Source organism: Pempheris klunzingeri, chromosome 3 (genome assembly GCF_042242105.1).
Source record: "Pempheris klunzingeri isolate RE-2024b chromosome 3, fPemKlu1.hap1, whole genome shotgun sequence".
NCBI classification, from domain to species: Eukaryota; Metazoa; Chordata; class Actinopteri; order Acropomatiformes; family Pempheridae; genus Pempheris; species Pempheris klunzingeri.
Genome location: NC_092014.1, coordinates 2,512,538 through 2,538,870, shown reverse-complemented (window position 1 = coordinate 2,538,870; position 26,333 = coordinate 2,512,538). Strand labels below are relative to the sequence as shown.

Below are 26,333 nucleotides of genomic sequence, written 5' to 3'. Positions count from 1 at the left end.
TCTCCACAGGACAGGTATCCTAGAGGACACTTTTTGTATTTTCTCTAGTGAATGGCATCCTAGTGGGCATTTTATCACATTTTCTCCAGTGGAAGGACACCCTGGAGGTCACTTTTAACACATTTTCTCCACTGGAAGGACATCCTAGAGGGAAATTCACTAAGTTTTCCCTGCTGAAAGGGCACCGTTGGGGGCACTTTAGCACATTTCCTCCACTGGAAGCACATCCAAGGGGTCACGTCTATCATATTTTCTTTACTGGAAAGAAGCACAGCTTAAAGGGCACTTTATAACAATTTTCTCCACTGAAAGGGCACTGCTGGGGGCACTTTAGCACATTTTCTCCACTGGAAGAACACCCTTGAGGGCCATTCTTTACGTTTTCTCCACTGGGCAGGTATCCTAGAGGGCACTTTATCACGTTTTCACCACTGGGGGGACATCTTAATGAGAGCTTTAACATGTTTTATCCACCACAGCAGCATCCAAAAGGGCACTTTTGGTAGAAAAGCCGCGTCAATACGGGCACAACCATTTCAATGTCACTTTCAGTATTTCAAATGTTTAAATTAATGCGCAGAAAATTGAAAAACACAAGTTGTAATAGGCAAATTGTGATTGTTTTTTGAGCAGAGACACGCACACGCACGTATGCTACGTACGCGGAAACGTGATGACGTCGTGTGCGTGTAGGTCGACGCTGCTTAACTTGAGTTGTTTGGGCTGTCTGAGAGGAGAGAACCGTAGCTGGCAGTGCTGAGAGGGTTTCGGTCTATGTTGCTGCTCCTGGGCCGCAGGGTTCCGCTGTCATCCGCACACAGACTCACCGCCTGCTGTCCGTCCTCACTGCCGAGGCCCGTTTCGGTCAGCTTTCTACTCACAAAACTGAGAGCGACAACCAGAGTTACACACTGCACCGTCTTCGTTCGCGCAGCCGGCCAAAATACAGGAACCATGCCCGAAAGGAGGCCCTTCGTACGGTTACCAACTGACGTTTACCCCGTCAACTATGGCTTGTGTCTGAAGCCCGACCTGATCGACTTCACTTTCGAAGGCAAGCTGGAGGCGCTGGTGGAGGTATGTCACGGCAGAGCGCCTGGCTCCATGCTCGGATGGATTTGTCTGTGCATGGCGGGGATCTTGTTATGTAATCTGACCAGCTAACGTTACCATTAGCTAGCTAATTTACCGTGTTCGGCTGATAACGGCGAACGTTAGCCACCAGCACAGCCAGTAGTAACCCGGTTAGCTAACGGTGTTGGCAGGCGTTAGCTAACGTTAACTTTAGCTGGCAGCTGCTAACTAAGCTAACCGTCGTTGACTGGCTCGCACTGGCCGAGGGAGACCCGTGAATGAGGGGAGAATGACGGCTGGTTATCTCTGTGATTAGCCGCTAGCTGGCTGCAGCTAGCTAGCACAACAATCCCGTAGAAAGCAGCAGACTTGCACTCTCATGTTAGCTTAGCCTGTCGTGGGCATTAGCCTGCTAGCAGCCCTTGGCAACGGGCTTAATGTGTCTCCAGATCAGTTTTTGTATGCCAGCAACGTTAACCCTTTGTAGCAGGAAGCCTTTACTAGTAATCACAACCAGTTAATCGGATGTTGACCGACTGAAGTTGTTAACTTGACAGTTAGCGGCTAGCTAACGCTCACTAGTGTTTGCTAAATCATGGCAACATCATGTCGCCCCCTCCCACTCTCTGCCTCACTCACACATTCAGCCCAACTAAGTTAACATTTATATGTTAAATCAGTGGTGCACGGCGTTTTCTGATCCTTTTATTTGAGTAAAAGTACCACTACAGCAATGTAAAAATACTTAATTACAAATAAAAGTAATTAAATTTTAAGAGTTAGAGTATTTATTCTGCACAAAAGTGATGCCTGTGACTGTATATGTTATCATATATGACATTAGCATATTGTTTATGTTGAGTAATTACTTCATAAGTAGCTTTTTACTGTTAATAGCTCATTTTAACTACTTTAACTTTAGTATTTAGTTAGTAGTTTATTGCAGTGCTTCCCAATCTAGAGGTCTGCAGGACAGATTGCACAGATCAGATCAATGTAATGGTGTGAAAAGTATAATATATTCCTCTGTAATGTACTGAAGTAGAAGTATTATGTAGCGTGATGTGGAAATACTCAAGTGAAGCACAAGTAACGGAGAAAATGTACTTAAAAACTTTCCACCACTGCAGACAAACATTTTAAAACTGTCCCGAGAAAGTAGATTTACATGATTTTTAGGTTAGATTAATCTTTAAACGGTCTTTTAGCAATGCACTAAAGTTGGCAGAGGCAGTAGTCACTTAATAACTAACACATAAACTCACGAGCTCACTTTACATGTAGTCCAGAGATGGAATATGTGTTTAATGTGTGTGTGAATTGCTCCGTAGTGGCGGCGCAGACACCTGTCAGCTCAGTGCCCTAACACCTGTGCCTGCTTGTAAACACACATCAGACGACCGACCACATCGTTATACGTTACGGCCATTACGTATAAATGTGCAGATATTAGTCAGGTCATGTGAACAAACTGCTTCGCTATCAGGAAAAGATTAAACAAAAGCAGTAAATTAGAAATGAGATAAGATAACAGAAATCCTACAGTACAAAGCAGGTGGCTGCAAAACAAACAAAATAATATTAAATTAATAATGACGAGCGTTAAATACTCACATTTGGTTTTCTATTGATTGACTGACTGTTTCAGCTCAAGTGTTTGAAACGCGGCGCTGGATGCTTTTGAGAACTTTGGCTTATTTCATGAAATGACACAGCAAACAAACACACTGAGAAACTATTGTTTTTCACTACCAGGAGCGAATCGCTGGTATCTCATTGGCACGGTTTGAACACGCTTAGACCATCTGTGTTCATTAAAACTTCAAATAGATGTTGAACACATTCAAAATTTGTGTTTCTGTTGGTTAAATCATTAATATGTCTCCCGGCTGCAATTGCCAATCCCTTTTTTAGCAAGTCTTTTCAAGGCGAGCCCTCCTGAAAGTTTTTCTAACGCTGTGTTTGCCAGGAAGTTACTAAACAGTTTAGTAATACCCTGTTTACCTGCAGTTTGTACAAAGCCTGGACAAAACACAATAGACTGGAAGAAACTCCAGCAACGTGGCACTTTGCCATCAGCCGAGCGTGTTTCATAATTACTGCCTCTCTGCCGCTGTGTCGGCCTCCAAGTGTCTCTAACAGCAGCAGCGTCCAACCAGCAGTGCCACAAACCGTGAATGTCACTATCACTGCCCTCCTTTGAAGACTGCAAGGCATCCAAGTGTGCCACTGTGTTTCTCCCTCAATAAGTTGGGCAGTCACTTTCACTGTTTTCACATCACAAGTCAGAGGCCCTGTAGGCTGTCTTCCTTTCTTTGTTTCCATCACTTTCTCCTTTTTTTTTTTTTTTTTTTGTTCCATACCCCAACTGGTTCTTTATCTGCTGTCATCTTTTATCTGTATATTTTGCCCTTCAGCCTATGTAGGTGTAGCTCACACTAAGCAGATTCATTCCTGCCTCAGATATATGACCGTGTTTCACCATCAGAATCAGAACAAAACTCTTGCTCCCTCTTGTCGAGCCCAGGTGACAGTTGGGCTTTATTTAAACTTTGCCTTTACAGGGCAGATTAAGGGTTTGAAATTATGGCACAGTGTATAAATTATGGTGTTTTATGTCAATATTTACAGGTTACACAAGCCACAAATCAGATTGTGATGAACTGTGCTGACATCGACATCATCACAGCTTCCTTTGCGCCACAGGGAGGAGAAGGTGAGGGTCAGACTTTGTCAGCTTTTTCCCCCTCAATTAATGACGCCGTTATAAATGAAAATATAATTTGATCTCTCCTCACTGTTTTTTGATTACACCTACCTTTTTAGAATCCTAATATAGGAAATTTCAGCCTGTCTTTTTTTTCTTCCATTCTTTTTCCTTTTTTAGAAATAAATGCTACAGGATTCAACTATCAAAATGAGGATGAGAAAGTCACCTTGTCATTTCCTAGCGCACTACAGAAAGGTAAGAAGGGACTTCACACGCTGCGTTCAAAAACCTCATTCTGTGCTGTTGAAGAATAACAGATTTGGCCCCTTTGGTCGTGGCTGAACGAACACTGCATCTCCCTCTCTCTCTGTGCACACCTCCTCAGGCTCCGGCACGTTGAAGATAGACTTTGTCGGGGAACTGAACGACAAAATGAAGGGATTCTATAGAAGTAAATATACAACCTCAGCTGGAGAGATCCGCTACGCTGCTGTCACACAGTTTGAGGTAAGTTGATGGCCTCGGGGAGATGGGATGTTTTCTTTTTGTGAAAGTTTAGTCTATTGCTTAACCAACAACTCGCCTGTGTTGCAACACGGGGGGGGGGAGGATGGTCAAGTGACTCTTGGTGGTAATCCAGAATTGTCCTAAAGATGAGGCAATACCTCAGATTTCATTCTATTTATACGTACTGTATGTTTTGAAAAGGCCCCTGTGTGTGTGTGTGTGTGTGTTGATGTGTTCCTGGGAAAGTTGAGGCAAAACCAGGCCAGTCCAGTCTGCACACTGACAGGAGGGTGAGGGGGGGGGGCTTTCATCAGCTACTGAACCTCTGTCACCTGCAGCATATACACCTGATGTGTACGTGCACGTTTTGGAAGAAATGATTCTCCTCCTATTGGTCACCTGCACATTCAGTTTTTTTGTTGAATGGTGTAATTTCCTTGCTGCGCAATCCACATGTTTTGTAGCGGCGCTCTAGTCTGCAGCCACCGAAGCATACATGTGTCAGTTCACCTCAAAATACAGTCAGATTGTTAAGAGTTGGTCTGTCTGCCAACCATATATTTGATATATAGCACCATATAGTGTACTTCTTGTTTCAGTTGAGAAAGTATTTGTATGTAAAACGAGATAAGGACGCGTCTGTTTTCGGCAGAATGTCAAATTATTATTAATCTATGGGATCTCCTTGATGCAAATATTCTAAAATCCAATATTATTAACATGATGCCGACGTCACACACAGTTGTGCATGCAAAAAGTTGACACGGCTAAAAGTAGGAAGACTGTCAGACGGGGAAGTTCAAACCCAGCCTGCTTTAAAACTTTTATAATTACACACTCGGCCCGTGGCTGCGTGAAGCGGACGTGCACGTTGGTTTTGGGAAAGCACTACGAAAGATAATATGCGTGTTTGTTGGCAAGCAAGCCGCCGTAAAAGCAGCTAAAAAATGAAAAAATAATAACTTACGGTGATGTATAATTGGATTATTTTCATGACTGTGTAGCTGGAGTGATTTAATTCAGAGTAACTTCCCCTCCGGGCGCAGGCGCTGATTATGTGGCAGCTCAGACAAAGTGAAACGAACACAGGTAGGAAAGCTGCACGTCGGCGTCACTGGAATCAATCAATCAATCAATCAGTCTTTATTTATATAGCACCAATTCACAACAGCGTTATCTCAAGGCGCTTAACATAAAGAGCAGGTCTAGACCAAACTAAATCACTGGCTGTGGGCTGTTTGTCTAAATGAAATGCTACAAATGTCGCCGCTCAATTTGATCGGCTTTGAAAAATAGCTGCTCCTGCGACAAAGGGAAGGAGTCGTCACTGTCGCTTCTAAAAGGGAGAATTAAATATGTCTGTACATGTTGAAACAAATAGGTCGTATGTAATGTTATGGTTTATTCCACCACATGATCGTCATGACTGTTATTTTTTTCTTTTCACCCTTTTTCTTTTTATATGTAGATCAGAGTTGTTCTTATAATTTGTGTTTTTCATCAGTTTATCTTTTGTTTTCACTTCAATTTAGTTCAAGTTGGTTTCCAGAACAGGTTTGCTGGTATTTGACAGGTGCAGAAATAGTTGGAATTACATTTCTTGTATGTTTTTATTTCATTTTAATTACTTTTGTAATTTTTGTTTTATTTGTTGTTTCTCCGCTCCCAGTTTTCAGTTGAGTTTTATTCACCTTGGTGGAGATGCGTCATGATGGACCACATGTATACCTGTATGTCTGAGTGCTGATGTGTTTAGCAGCCACAGCGTCTCTGTGTGACCAAATGTGATCACAACAGATGTGTTTGAAGATGCAGTTCACCTCAGCTCGCTTGAACACAGTCTGGACTCAGTTTATGTCCTCTCCCTCTCTCTCTCCCTCTCTCTCTCTCTCTCCCCTTCTCTCCAGGCCACGGACGCTCGCAGAGCTTTCCCCTGTTGGGATGAGCCAGCTATCAAAGCTACCTTTGACATTGCTCTGATAGTTCCCAAGGACCGAGTAGCCTTGTCAAATATGGTACGTGTCATGTGTTCAACCCTCCCTCTGAGACGCTCCAGACCTCAGACTGCCTGAGTCACTTTATGCTGCCAAGTTTCTTTTATATATACGTGTGTGTGTGTGTGTGTGTGTGTGTGTGTGTGTGTGTGTGTGTGCCATCTCGCTTCCCTTTCCTCTCTTTTCTTACATAACAGAGGGCAGACAGTCCCTGCATATTCTCCCTCTGGCTAATGTTATGCTTAACCACATGTGAAATCTAACTACTGTACACGTACAATGAGGTTGGTCGTTGTAAAAAGGAGAAGAAGAGAAAAAAAAAAAAAAAAACATCGTCCTGAAAACACGTCTTGCGTTTGTCGTACAAACTCTGCCCTCGGTCATTTCAGCTGGAGGCGTTTGCAGCTAAATTGCATCAGAAAACATCATCTGGCTGAGATTATTTCTAACAACAGCCCCCGGGCTAACGCAGCTCATCTGGGTGGTGACGACGAGGCTAAATTTGGGTCTTCCTGATCACTGACTAAATGTGATTGACATGAACGCAGTCTGTCGGTTGTTAATAATGTCTGGTTTTGTGTCCAAACCTGGTTGAATCCTAAAAGACAGGACAACTAAACTTGATCATGGAAGACAAATTACAGAAGAATATTAAAGACAAATAATGATTATTACAGTGTTTGATGCGTTTGGCCAGCAGGACTTTAGCCTCATTCGTAAACATTCAGCCACCTGCAGTAGAAAAACACACAGACACTCCAATGGGACGGCAGCCTGACAAAATATGTTGCTCTGCTGATGCTGTATTGATAACAAAGAATGGAAACAAAATATACTAAATAAATTTACTAGTATCATATTATGCATCTTATCATCTGGGTTCACCAGTAACCATAGCAACAGTGACGCAGTCAGAGTTTACTATTTGTTGCAGCACCTCACCAAGCTAACGTTAGCGAGTGTAACGCTGCTCCTTCAGTGTCCGAACACCACAAGCTGCAGGAAGTAGACTGGGAAGTGGGGAGTCTGTGATCCGGAGCTTTTGTTTTGTTCGTGAACATCCTCATATTGATTTGGGGGCAGCGACATACCTGGTTAGCTGCTACTGTTGTTGTCAAACATGCTGTGAAGTCGTGTTTATCAACCGCACTCATCCACATTGAATCTTTCTAGCGTAGCGTTAGCTTTCTGGCTAACCGCTGAGCTAAAGGGATCAATGAGCTGAGAGACTAGAAACATCTATCACGTCATATCTAGGATCCATCCTATTTACTGGAGTAAAGCACATTGTTTCCACTGCATAACAAGCCAATGAGAAGACGGTGATTGTTCCTCAGATTAGTCAAACTCACAGGCGTTACTAAGGAAACGGAGTCACGTCTTGTGAAAAACTTTGGATTTTAGTTGCAAAAAGCATGAAAATATAAATGAATGGTCCTAATTTTTTTTTCTTTGGCAAATAACCATGGTGTAAGTGGGATAAGATACGATAAGATGCACCTTTATTCATCCCCCAAAGGGGAAAGTCAGCTATACACAACAGCTACATCAGAAACTCAAAATTTACAGTGAGAATTCCACTGAAAGAAGAAGAAATAATAATAATAAAATAAAATGCAAATATACAGAATATAATGCAAATATATGCAGGGATAACAGCCTTTGAGGTGTCCCATTATCAGGAACTGATGAGTCGCGTTGTAAATTCTGTCACAGAGGACTGCAGAAAGTTTTTAAGAATTTATCTTTGGTCGGCAATGACGTCCACCATTACTGTTATCTCTATTGCTATTCTCTGCCGGCCTCACCTACTTTTACTGTCCTGCTCTGGTCCACTGAAATGCTGTTTGCCGTCTGCCTGAAACCAAGTGAATGCAGCAAGTCCTGCAGAGACTGATGCCAGTCCAGCTCTTGACCTTTTGTGTCCACATACCTGCTGAAATTTATTTTCTCAGCAGGTCTACTGTGCCCTTTTTAAATCCAGTGCAACATTTAACTGTTCGGCTGATGCTGAAGGATATCTACTACTAAGATAATTGCTGCCATAAACGTCAGCACTGACACTAAAGCAATAAGTCTGATGTTCTGATTTTTTTTTTTTTTTTCTCATCAACAAATCCTGCTAACAAGTATTTGGCGTGTCACAGCCTGATTTGTCTCCAAAAACTATTAAAAACACAGTCCTGCTGCCACAAACACTCACCTGAGTGCCACATGTGGATTCATCCGCCACTGAAAATAGTCCCCAACAAATTTCCCCACCCATTTTAATAGCACTTGCAGAAAAGAAAAGTCTTTCACTAATAGGAACAGTGCTGTCAGATTTACCAACCGAGGATGAACCGTTTATGACTTCCTCCAGCATCACCTTCAGCACGAGCTCGGCCTCATTGCCAGTTTAGCTTTTGAGCAATAAGTAATAAGTAGTGTGCAATTAATATTTGAGGCTGTAACAGCTGCTGGTGGGGCTTTGGACTGTTTGTGTTATACAACATCACTCTTTGCCCAGAAGAGAATAATCATAATTCAGTGGAAACAAAAGATTTGTTCTTGCTCAATGATCTGCTAGAGAAAGTCCTACTTTTATTAACTCTTGTTAGCAGTAATATGGTTTCTCCTTCCGCCTTCCTCAGAATGTCATTGATCGAAAGCCATATCCAGAGGACGAAAACCTTGTGGAGGTGAAGTTTGCCACCACGCCCATCATGTCCACATACCTTGTAGCTTTTGTCATCGGTGAATACGACTACGTGGAGAGCCAGTCATCAGACGGCGTAACGGTACGCGTCTACACACCCGTCGGGAAGGCAGAACAGGGGAAATTTGCACTGGAGGTGAGTATGTTGTTTTACCAGACGGCAGTGGATTCACTACATGCTCCTTCTTGAGTTTTACTCCCTTTAAACACAAATACACAGACAGCAGCTGCATTTACCAGAGTTTGTGTGATGGTAGTGACTCCGTTATTATTATTACTTGTATCTGCTCGATCCTTCGTGTTTCCTTCTGCATGGCATGAATACGAAAAACAAACAAAAGACAAACGAGGCACATGATCGGTAATAACAATAACCACGATCATAATTACATGAAAAGCACAGCTGGTTTTGTTGAAGTGTCCTCAGGCAACACACTGAACCCCAACTTGCTCCTGAAGCAGCTTCAGTGTGTGAAGGAATAGTTTCCTCCAACTTAGATTCCTCCTGTGTGAATGAGGATGTAATGTAGAAGCGCTGTGAGTTGTCAAAATGACTAGAAAGTAGTGATACTGAAATATCGATACCTCCGATACCAGATATTTATGTTCTAAAATCGATTCTCATATTAAAATATTGATATTTTAGTAATTTGGAGTAAATGTGTAGTTTATCAGTAACAGGAACACAGTGGAAAATAACTCTACTATCAGGATCTCGTCTAAGTTGGTAGGAACTACTTTCTCTTCCGCCTGTCACAGTCATGTGCGAAATACGGCTGCGTAAATACGTTTGCGCCAGACTTAAAGGGAAAAATGTAAATATGCTGTTGTTCCTGAACAAAAACCTTTTGAATGAGGGAACATCTGAGGAAAGGTTGAAAAAGTGTGAATGTTTGAGTTAAAATGTTCAGGCGAGCGTTTTAAGACCTTCATGTTCAGATGCCGTCGATTAACAGGCAACGTTTCAGTATTTAGTTTTTCTTGTATCAAAATTCTTCATAATTAAACAATCAGAACGAGCAGTGTGATGTCTTACATTCATTATGAAGCTAGAATTTGAAATACAGTGGTCCCTCGTTTAGTGCGGGGTTACGTTCTAAAAATAACCCACAATAGGTGAAATCCGTGAAGTAGTCAGCTTTATTTTTTACAATGATTCTATATATCTTAAGGCTGTAAAACCCCTCACCATACAGTTTAGACACTTTTCTCAGACAGGCATTAACATTTTCTCACATTTATCTCTTGTTTGTTTGTCTTGCAAACAGGCAGCACTTAAAAGTCACACTGCTAGCGATTGAACATTTCTGTAAATTTGGCAAGAAGAACGTATTCTGTCCTGTACAGAGACACGGCATGGAGGAGATCAATTGACATCGGTCTACAGTCCCTTAGCCAATCAGGACGCAGAACACAAGGCGCGTTCATACACTGTAAAAAAAAGCATGCAAAATTACACTAAAAAAATCCGTGAAACAGCGAAGCCGCAAAGGTGAACCGTGTTATAGCGAGGGACTGCTGTACATCACTTTTTACTTTGTTCAAAAACTTCATGTGTTTGGAAACTCAAAATATCGTCGATACCAGCCTGAATTTTACTTGGTATCGGACAAATACAGACCAAATGTATATACACAGCAAGGTGCTTTAAAAACACATTCGTCCCATATCTTATGGAACACACCTAGTTCATCTTCATTATAACGTCCTCGTCATTTCCATTTTCCACACTCGCATTAATCACCTCTTTGCAATCAGTTTTCTGGACAAAACAGCCTCTTTTTTTTCACAGCAGCTCAGAGAAAGGCCGTGAGCGGATCAGCTCCTCTGAGATGCAATCAAAGTCGCTTTTTACTGCAAAAGTTTTACCGCATGTGTTGAATTACTGTTTCTGTGTCTGTAATCAAGTCCTCAGACATGTTTAGATTCTTTTTCTATTATTTTAAATGCTTTCTTTCTTCTTCTTTTTTTTCCAGGTTGCGACTAAGACCTTACCTTTCTATAAAGACTACTTCAGTGTTCCTTATCCATTGCCTAAAATTGATCTCATAGCTATCGCTGATTTTGCTGCTGGTGAGTAGCTGCTAGTTCCACATTCAGAAATTTGAGACATTTCTGCTGAAAACCTCGAGAGTGAAACACGTACTGCTGCCTCCCATTCAGGTGCCATGGAAAACTGGGGCCTTGTTACCTACAGGTAAGCTTCCAATATTTTTAATCAACAAAAGGGGGAAAAACTATGGTGTTATATGAGTTAAGTGACACTGGTTGGGAGGGAAAAGTGAATGTTATTCTAACGCATTAACATCAAGATGATTAAATTAAAGATAGTCGATACCCTAAATCTGTTTTCCAACGCTCTTTACTTCAGTACTTCAATTCATGTGTACTTTTATCATTAATTTGCTGACTATTATTAATCATCGTGGAGTTATTTTGAGTGAAACAGCCAAACGTCTGAGGTTTGTCAGCTTTATTCTGTTTTATATCATTGTAAATTTGAGTTGTTTGGACAGAACAAGTCATTTAAAAACGTTTCTCTGGGCTGTGGGGAAATGGTGATTGGCATTTTTATAGTGATTAACCCTTTAACGTCCTCACCAAGAAAAAAACAATGAAAAAATGTATTCTTTATATATTTTATTTCCTTGGGGCACTAATTACAAAAATCAATGTTTTTTTATGAACAGACCCCACATTTTTTTGAAATATTGGCCTCTACCAAACGGTTGAGATGTCGTAAGTAAAACATGTTTTCAATAAGATATAGTGAGTCAAAATGTGCTCTACCATATGGTTGAGCAGAAGGTTAAAGGGTTAAAATAATCAAGCAATCGATCGATGAGGACAAGAATCAGTGGATCCAGCTCTGAACTGTAGTGCTGCAGCTCCAGTCCTCATTGAGAAAACAGCAGATTTTGCCTCCGTCTCTGAGAAGTTCTCGTTGCAGCTGTGTCACTTTGGTCGACAGCACTGATGGCTTTTTAATTGCTTCGCGTTTCGTTGGACGTGTTGCCACCTGTTAGGTGTTCAGATGGCGTGTGATTTGCATGCGGCATGCCGGCTCTGTTCATCTACCATCCACCGCCACCTGCACACAGGTTTTTTTTTGTAATAAACAACTCAGCAGCGGACGTGGCCGCCGGATGGAGGGAGAGAGAAAAAAAAAAAAAAAAACCTGCTGGCGTTCGGAGGAAGTGTCGACCTTCAGGCGTCGCGGCGCTGACCTCCACTCTCTGTTTGGTTTTTCCAGGGAGACAGCACTGCTAATCGACCCGAAGAACTCCTGCTCGTCCTCCAGGCAGTGGGTGGCGCTGGTGGTCGGACACGAGCTCGCCCACCAGTGGTTCGGGAACTTGGTCACCATGGTAACCAGCCGTAACCTTACATCCGCTGTTTGTAGCTGGAAATAACTTCAGGCGGCCTCATATGTGGACAGGTTGAGAGGAGCTTTGAAAATAACAGCAATCGTAGAAAAGTAAAGGAAATATTTTGGGGGGAGGAGATAAATCAGAATCTGGATCAACGTTTTGTTTCGGTCAGTCTGTTCTGGGTCGGTGGGGGTCTGTTTATCATCATGTGCAACACCTGAATGGATCAGAGAAGACCTGCAGGCAGAGCTGATCAATAGAGAAGTGGATAAGAGCTTTTCTTTAGAATTCAGGCCACCAAATGTTGTTTCTGACATGATAAACATTTTTAGCCACAGATGTTATTTTAATATATGTATAGATATTATTAATTATTGTATTATATTTCTTTATTGTAATTAGATTCCCAGATCATTTTGGTTTCTGCTCCGTCATATTAGACCCATGAAGGCTTCTACAGTGCAGAACACAGATACGATCAGGGCTCACTGCTTTGTTAGCGGGCAAAAGTTAAAAAGTTTTCTGGTTTTATTGCCCTTCTTGGTGGATTCTTAGATCTGACAACAATGTGAAACAGATGGTCCTGATACACGGGCACGTATCCACAAAGTCCGCCTTTCGTGTTTATTATCAAATGTAGAACAGAATTTGTTGACACCAAAACACTTACGTCTTTATATTTGTGATGTAGGAGATTGTATTTTGGTGCAGGAGCAGTTTTTAAGGACTTGGAGGTCACAATGTCCTCCTAATGTGTGTGTGTGTGTGTGTGTGTGCACAGGAATGGTGGACCCATCTGTGGCTTAATGAGGGTTTTGCATCCTGGATCGAGTACCTGTGTGTGGACCACTGCTTCCCAGAGTACGACATCTGGACCCAGTTCGTCTCGGCGGACTACACCCGCGCTCTGGACCTGGACGCACTGGACAGCAGCCATCCCATAGAGGTGAGACGATCAGGGGCGCGCTTTGTGAAACCAAAATCTGCCGGGTCACATGATCTAGATTATGATCGGTCCACCGGGACACACAGTCTCATCTTTGTTTGTAAAGTAATGATGTTAGTTAGTTTATTTACTTATTGAGTATGTGATGGGCAAATACTGGTTAAGTGTGTAAAAGGTGTGTCGACTGAAATTCATGAAATTTTAGCGCTCATTTATCCTCCTCAGCTCCCACTGTAACATTAGTGGTCTTCTAGCCGTCAAATCAGTGAAAAATCTGAGGCAGAGTCAGCAAACATGCCGGGAAATGTGTAAATTTCAGGAACTTTGGTTACCAAGAGGACAGAAATGCTACAGAGTCTGAGATCCTGACCTAACGTGTAACCTTTGCATGTCATTGTACATTCACGGGATGTGGAAATTCAGCTTTTTAGTCATGAAACAGTCAGAATTTTCCGTTTGCTTCAGAGTGAGAATCCTGCTTAACACTTGCCTTGTGCGTCGTGTGCTCCAGGTGAACGTGGGCCATCCATCGGAGGTAGATGAAATCTTTGACGCCATCTCCTACAGCAAAGGAGCGTCTGTGATCCGCATGTTGCACAACTACACAGGAGACGAGGTTGGTCGTCTAACGGCCCCGACTTCCCCACATTGCTTGTATTTTTTATTTTTTTAATGTTAAATAAGATTCACCTCTTTCTTTGTAGGACTTCAGGAAAGGAATGAACGCCTATCTTTTGAAGTTCCAACATAAAAATGCTTCGACAGGTAAGAACATGCAAAAAAAAAAATATTTTCCCCGAGATGAAGCGTCTGTGTAAATTGATTTCCTGGGCTGCTAATCATCCGCCTCCTTCCTGTCTGCCACAGAGGACCTATGGGACTGTCTGGAACAGGCCAGTGGAAAACCCATCGCTGCAGTGATGAGCTCATGGACCAAGCAGATGGGCTTCCCGATAATCGAAGTGGATCAGGATCAGGTGAGCTTCACTGGACACGAGCTGTTTAATCAGCCACAAATTGATCCGTTTGAAAGAAAGAAAAAAATCAGAGGTGTGTGTGTGGGCAGCGTGGTGTGTTTTGAGTACTAGACAATCCAGTGAAACGACAAGAAAAACTGTGCCAGTGTAGTAAAATTTGGTTCCAGTGTGGTTGTGGTGCTTCAACCTCGTCACTACTGGTGAAAACTGGTATTACAGGTCTGGTTTTAGGCTAATATGGTGAAAATGTTATCCTATATTATAGTTATATTATGTTATAAAAACACTGAACCTGATGTTATTTATAGCAAGGTGACGACCGCATCCTCAAGATCTCTCAGAAGAAGTTCTGTGCCAGTGGACCACATGATGGTGAGTGTTTCTAAAGCTTCTATGCTGCTCAGACCAGACTGAATGCTGCTCTGTGTTGATTCTGTGCAAGCTTGTCATTGGCTCCTTGACCTGCCTGTCGGACAGGTGAGGATTGCCCCAGCTGGATGGTCCCCATTAGTATTTGCACCAGCGAGGACCCCAAATGCACCAAGCTCAAGGTTCTGCTGGACAGACCCGAGACGACCATCACCCTGAACGGCGTCGGCCCCGACCAGTGGATCAAGGTGAGCTTGAGTTCGTGTTTCGGTTCACCGAGGACGTTCAGATGAGCACTTCACTGTCAATTTTAGCAGCAGTCACCAGAAATCAGGGATGCACTGATCCATCATTCTTCTCTCCTCATGCCAAGTCAGATATTTAACTCAGGGTATCATCCAAATGCAGAATTTGGTACCTGGTACGAGCTATTTCATGTACTGAGGACTTTAATGGCACTAAAAATCAAGTTGGCATCAGGTCCTGGCTTTTGTTTGGTCCTCTACGCGGCTTCATAACCTACTGGGAACGCTTCAGGAGCAGAGCGATTACTTGCTCAGATATAAGCAAACAGGCTTTGTTTCTTATTTCGTCTGTTTAGTATTTATTGTCAGTATTTCCTACTTTGTCGTGCTGCAGCTACAGACAGCAGCTAAAGGGAAAGTTGTGTGTTTTTCCACATCCAAGATGAACCTCTCATCATCAGGGGGTGTTTTATTTTGAAAGTAGACCAGATTCTTTTTGACTCTTCTTCGTCTGACTTCTTGAGCTCTGACTTTCTGCTGTGCGGCCAGTCGGCGGCTTCCATCAAAAACAGACCAGGTGCTTATTTGGGACGACTCTGAAACACGCCACGGTGCTTCTGGTGGAATCTGAAGCAAGAGTGGGCATGATTAGCTCCGGCAGCAGTGACGCAGACGTGCCCAGTGGGATTTAGCCTTGAATGACACCTCTCACATCTGCTTAATATGGTCCAGTACCAATCTAGTGGATCAGATCTGTGCATCTCAAGCTGTAGGAAATACTAGTCAGCGTTCATTTGGTGAAAATTAGGCTTAGATGTGGAAGTATGATCTTCTATAGAGCAGTCTTTCTATACAATCATGATATCTGTCTTTACATGACAGTTGTGCACAGGCAAACTCAACTGTAAGCTAAAATCGTCTACCCTGTTTGTCAAAGCAGGGTTAAAAATGTGTCCAGCAGGAGATGGTGTCCAGAGTCTAAAGCTGAATTAATGAGTCATAATAGAAGTTCAAGCAGAGTTCACAGTCTGTAGTTCCTGGTTATCAGTTTGGGAGGAAGAGCAGGAGAGGATGTTGTACATCAGACTCGGCCACATTTCCTCCACAGGTGGTCACCGATCCGCCATCGAAGGGACAGTTTAGTCAGTTATGATATTGTTTAAAGCAACTACCCTTGGTGCTCTCTGGATGAAGGACAATAAATGTTTCCCTTTGCCTCCATCTCATGCCTCTCTGTGTGAAAACTTAAAACCAGGCATATCTTCTCGCTCATGGTCTTGTTTTCATATGTAGGTGCGATAGAGGAGTCTGTATTAAATTGAGTCTGATTCATAAGCAGTTAAAACTCCTTGTAGCTGCTTGGATCGTTGACTCTGGTAATAGTAGTTAGTAGTAGTTTATCAGTGTCTAGTGTGGGAGGAAGAGCAGGAGAGGATGTGGTCATCAGGTTTCAACAGGTGTTCATGTGGTCTGCCAACAAAGGGACACTTTAGTCGGTTATGTAGCAGCTACAAGGAGCCATGAATGTCTACAGAGACCTGGATACAGTGTTGGAGGCTCCGTTCATTCCTGTGAAAGCCAAAAAAAAAAGTTTGACCTCTCTGGCATAAAAGTACCCGGATGTCCCACATTGTTGGGCCCATAGAGCGTACGGCGGACTAACATCTGCCGTACTACCGTCTTGGGATGACTTCCTGTTAGCCCTCCGCTAACCTGAATGGGGATAAAGTGATTTAATCATGCAACTCTTCTTCTAGACTTTCCAAATGTTATCGTACCGAAAGAAATTCTAATGATGAAGCAAAGCATTCTGCAGGTTCTGATTATTAAAAAAACATGAATTTCTAAATCTAAAGGCGTCTTTTTCACAATGTCAGGCTACGGGAAGAAGATTTTTTGAATTTTTTATTTGATTCTGGTTTCATAACCAGTTAAAAACCTCCATGTAGTATCTTTAATATTTTACTCTGGTTTGTAGTGAACATTTGGCTCTTATCAAATGTGTTAACAATGTGAACAGCCCCGTCCTGTTTCTCTTGGGTGTTACTTACAAATAAGCAGCTGTTGATGATGTTGTTGCCGCCTGCATGATGAGTTCTCAGGAAATTAACAATGGATTGAAATGTACACAGCTGATACTGATCTATGAATAATGCTTGTTTTACGTTCGTGTTACCAGTTAAACCATGAGCCACATGTTTGAGGCTCCCAACTGTAATTTTAGAGCTACAGAGTTTGAAAGGTTGTCTTACTCCTAATGATTGGTAAGTTAGAAGTCAGTATTGTTAGTGTTTGAGGAAGTTTTGCCACCACGACGAGCCCGTTGTTGACTTAAACCCTCGACGTTTCACTCACTTTAAGCCTTGCTGGGTAAAAGCACTCAGTCTGAGAGGTGAAAATGGTGAAACTACATTTTTTTTTTCCCACAGCCTGACCCAGTTGTGTCCCTGCTGTTTACAGATCAACCCCGGCACCGTGGGCTTCTATCGCATCCAGTACAGCTCGTCCATGCTGGAGAGTCTGCTGCCGGGCATCCGAGACCTCAGCCTGCAGCCTGTGGACCGACTCGGCCTGCAGAACGACCTCTTCTCTCTGGTGAAGCTCTCTCACACACACACACATACACAGCCATATATATGATATTAGTCATTGTCCGTTTTTTTTATTCATTGAAAAGTGGAACCTGCCACTGGTATTTCAGCACCCAAAGGATCTTCTTACAGTCCAAAGACATGCAGGTTTGGTTAATTGGTGGCTCTAAATTGCCAGTAGGTGTAATTGTGAGCATGAATGGTGTCTCTATGTATCGACCCTGTGATTGGCTCCAGCCCCCCCCCCCAGTGCAGTGTAATCCTTTGGGGCAACTGCACCACTAATAGCACGTCCACTATAAGTGTTGTTTTTAACTATTAAAAACACCAAAGTCACGCAATGAAATGAATAACTGATCAAGGCAGCAGCAGACCAGCAGCTCCTGTGTTCTGTGAGCTAAAATCCCTGTTTTTGTGAATGGAGTCTGGTGTGTGTCACTCAGACACCAAAAATGGGGCCCAGGTTTTAAAAAAATCCTTTAAAACAGAACTCTGCCATTGAAATGAAATAAAAGAAGAAGTGTGTTTACATACAGTACATTTGTGGATCAGTAATTAGTTACTAATTAAAGTTTTTGGGGAAACTGTGGAGAAATTAAAATGATAGCAAACTGGCTTACAACACTAACAAATCTTTACTTGTTCTATTTGATGATTTGCTATGATTTTAATTTCTATGATTCTACTAATTGAAGTTTTTATGCCAAATGAAGGAAAAGAGCTTTCAACAGAAATGACACATCTGCTGAGTAATGGTATTACATATATAATAATTTTTCTCAAAGCATTTTCATTCACGACGCAGCCCGCAGTGGCCTTCACAGTCTCTGCCGTCTTTTCATGCAATTCTCTTGTAATGTTACGTAACTCTTATCTCACAGACCTGAAACTCACTCTGCACCGGTTTACAGTATCTTTAGGGCGGCAGCATCTCACGCAGTTTTAACTTCTTACAAAAGGATTTTTGTGTGTGTTTGACAGCTAAAAGTCTTGGTTATGTTGTAACGGATGAAGCCCAGTGACTGATTCATCCAGCTGCTGCTGTTCATCAGTACGAGTTTGAATATTTCATGTCGCTCCTCTGTTGCAGCTCCTCCTGCAGCGTCTGTCTGAGATTAAACTCCACAAAGCTTTCAGACGGTTTAATAAGATGGGGCACTTTGAGGAGCATAAATCTTTCTTCCTGAAACTTCATACATGCTGTTATCAGTTCTGTCCTCGTGTGGATGTTTGCTTATTTCTTTCAAAATAAGGGCGCACCAGTTTTGTGACTGCATTTAATGCTCAGCAACTGAAAAGCAGATGTTGCTTCACCTTTTAGCTTCATCACGATGTAATCCTGACCTCGCCCTGACCACAAAAACACAATCCTGTCATCACTGGATGTGTCGGACGTCTCGGTGACACACAGTCACTTCACAGGCGGGTTTTTATTATATGAAAACCTAAAAGACGTCACTGAATCTGATTGTTGAGTGATGAATAATGAGTAGACTTTTACACAAGTTGTTTTACAGAAAAAAAACCTGTTTTTGTTTGTTACTAAATGGTTTTTAACAGCAGTTGTTAACACACGTTTCCTCTGCTTTTACTCTATAAAACCTGCAATTTAAACGGCAGCTCTTCTCCTGAAAAACTCTTCCATAAAACACGCTGCTTTTATTCATTTTAGGGAATCAAAAGGGGGAAATTCTGCTCTGAGCTTTGCTGAATTGAGTTGTTTTGTGGCTTCAGTCCCGTGCAGGGATGATCAGCACGGTGGAGGTGCTGAAGCTGATGGAGGCGTTCGTCAACGAGCCCAACTACACGGTGTGGAGCGACCTCAGCTGCAACCTGGGGGTGTTGTCCTCGCTGCTGTCCCACACCGACTTCCACGAGGAGATCCAGGAGTTCATCCGGGACCTGTTCACCCCCATCGGCCTGGAGCTCGGCTGGGACAGCAAACCAGGGGAAGGTGAGGAGGAGCTGGACGATGGCGAACTGTCACGGAGGGCGAATCTGCGTATTTGGAGTCATTTCTGCTTTCTAGACATTTAAAATAAAAACAGTTAGACTGTTTTTTTGATCATATAGACCAGGGGTCTGCAACCTTCACTGCTCAAAGAGCCATTTGGTTCCGTTTCCCACAGAAAAGAAAACCTTCTGACATTCAAAATGAAGATAACACTGCATATATCGTTTTCTACCTTTATGTTATATATAAACAAACTATAGTCTGTTGCTTTCATGTAATCAATGAACTGCTACAGAGAAAATTAAATGACATTTCTGAATTCAACAAAAACATTTTGAAGGTTACTTTTAAGTAAAATACGCAATGTCTATTTTAGTCCTTCTTCTTAAATGATCCATCGGCAGCAAACCAAAAATGCTGTCCTCTTTTGTGCCTTCATCCTTTTACTGGAGCGTCCAGTCAGCTGTTTCACTGAACAATGAAAAAAATATCAATATATGCAAACTAGTAGACTGAACCTCAGCGAACAGCATCTACACGTCATCTTTTTTTACATTTTAACATACTGTTGTCCCATTTTGGGAGTATTTTAATTTACTATACATCAATACAACCTTTACATCCTAAATTTTAATAATATATATAGATTCATACCTTTACTAATGAAATAAATTGCCTTCAGATCACATGAACACAAATGAAATCACCTTTTTTGTATCAAAATACACATATAATACATATAACCTGGCAGAAATATATACAGAAAGGAACAATTTGCATAAAAACATTTCCACTGATTTCCGTAATGACACCATATTGGCTGTAAAGCGCAACGTCTCAGCTTTCCGAAAGCACAAACTGTGACGGAGTCACAGTAATCCAGAGCCGGTGGGCCCTTTAGGTTTTAGAGAGTTAAATAGTCAGTATTTAGTTTTCAAAGCCGCAGGGAGCCGCAGCAGAGGGATGAAAGAGCTGCGGGTTGCCGACCCCCGATATGGACATTAAAAATGTGTTTTTGCAATGTAATTTACCATAAAAAGTAGTAATTACTAAAGAATGTTCACGGTACATCATCACCATGTAGTAGCACTCAAATGTATTGTCTTGTCATGTGATGTTTTTGTTGTTGTCCTGCAGGTCACCTGGACGCCCTGTTGAGAAGTCTGGTTCTGGGGAAGCTCGGGAAGGCGGGACACAAACCCACACTGGAGGAGGCCCGGCGGAGATTCAGGGACCACGTGGACGGCAAGCAGGTCCTGCCTGCAGACCTCCGGAGCCCGGTGAGCAAAATAAAACACACGGTCATACACAACATGTTTTGTGTTTAGTAATTTAAAAAAAAAAAGAATAGAGCCGGGCGATGCACTTCTCTACCGCAGTATTCAGTATGACAATAATTTGTGATTTTTGTTTTTTAACACTGGACCAGGGGAAGAAGTTAAAGCAGCAGCATCGTTGCTGAAGTGAAGTGAAACTTTACTGAGACAAGATGTTCGAGTTAGCGAACAATCAGCTTTCTCTGAACCACTGGGTAGTTTATTCAGAGGCAATAACTTCTCTCCACCTCCTCATTGGCTAATTAGACAAGAAGATATAACTGCTGTCTCTGTACGCTTGTTTTTAACGTCAAACGGAAGCACATGATCCACATTATCAGCTGTAGTTGGATATTAGCAAAGCTCTTGATGTAACGTGACAATTCAAATACAGACCGGTCGTACTGTGGTGCGTTTATTCACAGAACAGAAGTGAATAGACCTTTTATTGTAACAACAAACGCATGGACAGCATGAAAAGCGGTTCATGTCGATGTCTGTGGTTCAGATCTCATCAGTCACCTGCTGAATTGAGGATATATTCGTGGCACCTGGGATGAAGAACTCGTATTTTGACTCTTCAGGATCCTCCTCATCCTCTTTGTAAACGGCTTTTTAACTCACCACTGACACAATCCCGGATAATTTACTCTTAAATCTACAGTTAGAGGTTAAAATACTCTCGACAGCAGTTTCCTTTGCGTATTTTGTGCACTTGATTTATATAAATAGATAATTGTTATAGTTGTCCTCATTGATTTCTAGCTAAAGCCATGTATCGTGCCCACCAAAAGTCCAAATCAGCCCTCATGTAGGATCTAATTAAGGCTTATTGTTTTTGAATTATTACATTTTGTTTAAGCAGGTTTTCATTAGGAGGCCTGTAGACACACTGATTAGATCTTCATCTTGCAGAACGTCACAAACAACGAGATGTATTTTTGTTGTTTCTTTATTTCTTTCTTCTTTGTTTGTTTTTTTCCCAGGTGTATTTAACAGTGCTGAAGCACGGAGACAGCGGCACATTGGACACGATGCTGAAGGTAAGACTGACGTGAACGTCTTCAGGGACAAATACGCCAACAGATAACCTGAACCATCTGAAAAGAAGCCGTCGCTGTCACAGAACTTGACCTCCCTCTCCCTTCACTTCTCTCCTAACATCTCTCTCTCTGCCCTTTTCTTCTCACACACACATCTGTATTTTGTTTTTTTTTATTTTGTTTGTGTCATTTGGCTCTTTCAGCTCCACAAACAAGCGGACATGCAGGAGGAGAAGAACCGCATCGAGCGAGTGCTGGGCGCCATCTCCGCCCCCGACCTCATCCAGAAAGTCCTCAGCTTCGCCCTCTCGGTACGCGTGACCACTTTCACCCTCGTGCTGGTTTCACTTCTGCAGGCGACAGAGGAAATGAAAGATGTGTTGCTTTTATTGTAGACTTCTGTCTTTAACCGGCATGTTTAGAAGCACCTGTTTCAGAGGAAAATCAGACCCAAAGTTCTGTTAATTTATTAATTTTTCAGCGTTGTGCTTAATGATTACAGTAAATTATGGGGTAAAATGCACTGTAAGAAAAGAGTTAAATCACTTTAAAGGGTAATTCTGGTGTCTTTAAACCCTGGGACCTATTTTTTTTTTACATACTTTGTGGCTCTGAATTGTTCCAGTAGATCACCTGCATTGATTACAGCATCAATCCTTTAGAGCCTGATCAATGTAGGTTTAACATCATAGCAAATAATCAAATAGAACAAGTAAAGACACAATAACAATTAAGATTTAAATGTCTGACTTTGTTTGTCTGAGTGTTTCTCCACAGTTTCCCCCAAAACCTGACTTTCACTATTAGTAACTAATTATTGATCCACAAATGTGCTGTATGTAAACACACTTCTTCTTTTATTTTTTTTTAAACCGGTCTGAATGACACCAAAAAGTTACCAAAAGGTACAAAAACCTTTGGAATCGGTCCAGTAGATCGACTCAGCCGGCAGCAAAACAGGCTGCAACTGAATCTATTAGGTATTAGAGCTTGTTTGATCCACTGACAGGCTCAGAGTGTTATTCTAAGTGTGTGACAGCATCATGGAAAGGATCCCTACAGAGAGAGACCTGGAAGATCCTTTTGGTTTAACCACAAACAGCACACACACCAGACTACATTCACTAAAGCAGGGATTTTAGAGAACAGGACACAGGAGCTGCTGCTCGGTTAGTTTTTGTGTTGAACTAACCCTTTAAAGTCACACAATAACACAAAGTCCAGTGAGTCCAATAAAAGGTAAACAGCCACTTTTATTGAACGTTGAACTTTTATTGATCAGGTGGCTGCCGGCTGATCTACTTGACTATTTCCAAAACTTTGACTTCCTACCAGTTATGTTGACACCAAAATATGTACTAAAAGGTTTGGAAATAGTGGAAGTGCCCTTTAACTATGACAGTACAGTGAGTTGCATCACCAGCAGAGGATGAGTTTCACACTTTTTGCTAACCTCTCCTCTGGGTTTTTTCTCCCCTTCCTCCCCCGACAGGAAGAGGTCCGTCCCCAGGACACGGTGTCGGTAATCGGGGGCGTCGCAGGAAGCAGTAAACATGGCCGGAAAGCTGCCTGGAAGTTTGTCAAGGACAACTGGGAGGAGCTCTACAACCGCTACCAGGGCGGCTTCCTCATATCACGGCTCATCAAGGTGAGTGTTTCTGCAGTCCGATTAAAACCACTCAAGTCAGAGACTCCAATTTACTGTTAACATGGACGCAAACAGTACTACTGTAGTACAGTGTAGTACGGTACTGTGTAGTACAGTACTACTGTAGTACAGTGTAGTACGGTACTACTGTAGTACAGTACTACTGTAGTACAGTGTAGTACGGTACTACTGTAGTACAGTGTAGTACGGTACTGTGTAGTACAGTACTACTGTAGTACAGTGTAGTACGGTACTACTGTAGTACAGTACTACTGTAGTACAGTGTAGTACGGTACTACTGTAGTACAGTGTAGTACGGTACTGTGTAGTACGGTACTACTGTAGTACAGCGTAGTACTGTGTAGTACAGTACTACTGTAGTACAGTGTGGTACAGTACTACTGTAGTACAGCGTGGTACAGTACTACTGCAGTAGAGCATAGTACAGTACTGTGTAGTATAGCGTAGTACAGTACTGTGTAGTATAGCGTAGTATAGAACAGTACAGTGTAGTACAGAACAGTGTAGCACAGTATAATATAGTACAGTGTAGTGCAGTGTAGTACAGTACTGTGGTATAATATAGTACAGTGTAGCACAGTACAGTGTAGTACTGTGTAGTACAGTACTACTGCAGTACAGTGTGGTACTGTGTAGTACAGTGTGGTACAGTACTACCGTAGTACAGCGTGGTACGGTACTAGTGCAGTACAGCGTGGTACAGTACTACTGCAGTAGAGCGTAGTACAGTACTGTGTAGTATAGTGTAGTACAGTACTGTGTAGTATAATCTAGTACAGTGTAGTATAGTGTAGTACAGAACAGTGTAGTACAGTATAATATAGTACAGTATAATATAGTACAGTGTAGTACAGTACTGTGGTATAATGTAGTACAGTGTAGTACAGTATAGTACAGTGTAGTACAGTACTACTGTAGTACAGTGTGTTTCAGTACTACTGTAGTATAATATAGTACAGTACAGTGTAGTACAGTGTAATGTAGTACAGTGTAGTACAGTACTACTGTAGTACAGTGTGTTTCAGTACTACTGTAGTATAATATAGTACAGTACAGTGTAATTTAAAAACAAAAAAAACTCAAATCTGTTATTTGATAATATGCTTTTTTGTTTTATCAATACATTCAATTATCAATTTATTGAGGGGAAACCAGGCGGCTTTGTAAGAAAATAACAGACGTGTAAATCTGTTTTACAAATAACAGACGTTTGTTTGTCACCATGGAAACAGTTCCTACTCACAGCTGAATTTGATTCCAACAAATAACCATCATGTTCACTTTCTCACGTTTTTAATCTGATTCTTTGATTATTATTAGTTGACTGTTTTTCTGTTTGTTTCTTTTCGCTCACGTGTGTTTTATCGTCTTTGCAGCTCACAGTTGACGGATTTGCCATCGACAAAATGGCCGCTGAAGTGAAGGTGAGGCTGCTTCACAGAACTCCATAAATAAAAGTCATTTTCTTTGTTACGGATGTTTAAATGGAAACAAGATTCAAGATTTAAATCGGCTGAATAATATCGAGACGGACATTAAAGGGTTCATTCCAAGATTTTAAAGCTTCATTTTTACATGTTTACTACGTCTAAATGACCTTTTTAGGTATAAAAATAAAGAATAGTTTGTCCAGTAGATCGCCTCTGCTAAATATTACCAAATAAAACACCGGAATTACCCTTTAATTTGAGAAATTATCAATGACACGCCAATCACAGCTGACTTTGGGCGAGAGGCGGGGTCACCCTGCTCTCCAGCCAATCACAGGGCTGATACATAGAGACATTTATTGAGGTTGAAAGTTCCTTTTCATCACAAAGTCCATCTAGTAGCTCTTCTGGAGCTTTCAGTCACATCACACAGTCTTCATCCTTCTGTTGTCAAGGAAATGTTTGGTTTTTTCTCTGAAGCTGTTGTGTCGTCTCACGCCGGTCTTCTCTCTCCGTGTGCTTCCGCCCCCGCAGAGTTTCTTTGAGAGCCACCCGGCGCCGGCGGCCGAGCGTACGGTGCAGCAGTGCTGTGAGAACATCCTCCTCAACGCCGCCTGGCTGAAGCGCGACGCGGACGACATCCACCAGTATCTACTGCAGCGCAAAGCGTCCCCCGTCTGAGCCGCCGACCGCCGCCTCCCCCCCTCCACCCCATAATCTCCCTCCACCCCCTCATCCCCTCTCCTCCCTCCAGCGCGGACCTCCCAGCATCATAGCCGCCCCCCCCTCCACCCCTCCACCCCTCCTGACTACAGACCAGAGCGGGAGACCAGAGCGCCGTCACAGCGGGCTTCATTTCTCTTCAGAAACTGTTTGAAACACGAAGGCAGAGCCAAGAATTTAACCACGTGTGGGGAAACACAAAGAGACTCTTTCTACGTTAACAAAGCAGATCCATTTTAGTCAGACCAGGAATGTAGTTTTGCCCCCATTCTGTCCACGAGCACACGACGCATCAGTCCACGCCTTAACGTCATTAAAGAACCGGCGCTCGGCGAGGTCGCGGGGGAGAAAACACCACGTCCCTCGCAGGCGGTCGCTAAACCCCTGCTAGCGCTCCGTATGCACACCCTCATCCAATCTCTGCGTCGTAGCTGAGAAAACTGTGAATCCCCCTTTCCTTCCTCCTCCTCCTCTTCCTCCTCCTTTTTCCCCCTGCTGCCTCATTTTGAATGCATGAAGTGTGATTTTTTTTTTCCTGCGTTTGCTGCTTTGTTTACTTCCGTTTGTCTTCTGTACAAACAAATTATTTGTTAATTTTATTCTTTATTTTTAAATTTTTTGTTGTTGTTTTTTTTTTTTTTTTTTCTCCCTCCATCTCCGTTCTCCCGCCTCCTTCTCTTTCGGGCGTTGTGATTGGGTGAAAGCAGAAGGCACCT

At 42.4% G+C, this 26,333-nt stretch overlaps 1 protein-coding gene across 2 annotated transcripts; it reads left to right on the top strand.

Moving 5' to 3' along the window:
- Window positions 1–758: 758 nt before the first annotated feature.
- On the top strand, window positions 759–25,585 carry npepps (aminopeptidase puromycin sensitive). 2 transcript variants are annotated; one of them, XM_070856593.1, is made up of 23 exons: window positions 759–1,077; window positions 3,706–3,790; window positions 3,962–4,039; window positions 4,170–4,291; window positions 6,199–6,306; window positions 8,919–9,119; window positions 10,960–11,056; window positions 11,147–11,180; window positions 12,237–12,351; window positions 13,136–13,300; window positions 13,812–13,916; window positions 14,005–14,065; window positions 14,168–14,277; window positions 14,586–14,649; window positions 14,755–14,894; window positions 17,352–17,486; window positions 19,217–19,436; window positions 20,574–20,716; window positions 21,739–21,795; window positions 21,999–22,106; window positions 23,288–23,443; window positions 24,841–24,888; window positions 25,429–25,585. In XM_070856593.1, exons 1-23 carry the CDS (start codon window positions 775–777, stop codon window positions 25,573–25,575), a joined length of 2,802 nt encoding a protein of 933 aa, XP_070712694.1. In that variant the 5' UTR covers window positions 759–774; the 3' UTR covers window positions 25,576–25,585. The 2 variants fall into 2 exon arrangements, with proteins under 2 accessions (XP_070712694.1, XP_070712693.1); XM_070856592.1 differs by having other exon boundaries at window positions 3,706–3,796.
- Window positions 25,586–26,333: the final 748 nt, after the last annotated feature.

What these genes read in the sequence shown, in the direction of transcription:
- npepps (XM_070856592.1), top strand. Translation starts at nt 775, where the DNA reads ATGTTGCTGCTCCTGGGCCGCAGGGTTCCGCTGTCATCCGCACACAGA. An exon ending in ACAACTACACAGGAGACGAG is followed by an intron (nt 13,917 to 14,004) that starts GTTGGTCGTCTA and finishes CTTTCTTTGTAG; the next exon opens with GACTTCAGGAAAGGAATGAA. An exon ending in TCATATCACGGCTCATCAAG is followed by an intron (nt 23,444 to 24,840) that starts GTGAGTGTTTCT and finishes TCGTCTTTGCAG; the next exon opens with CTCACAGTTGACGGATTTGC.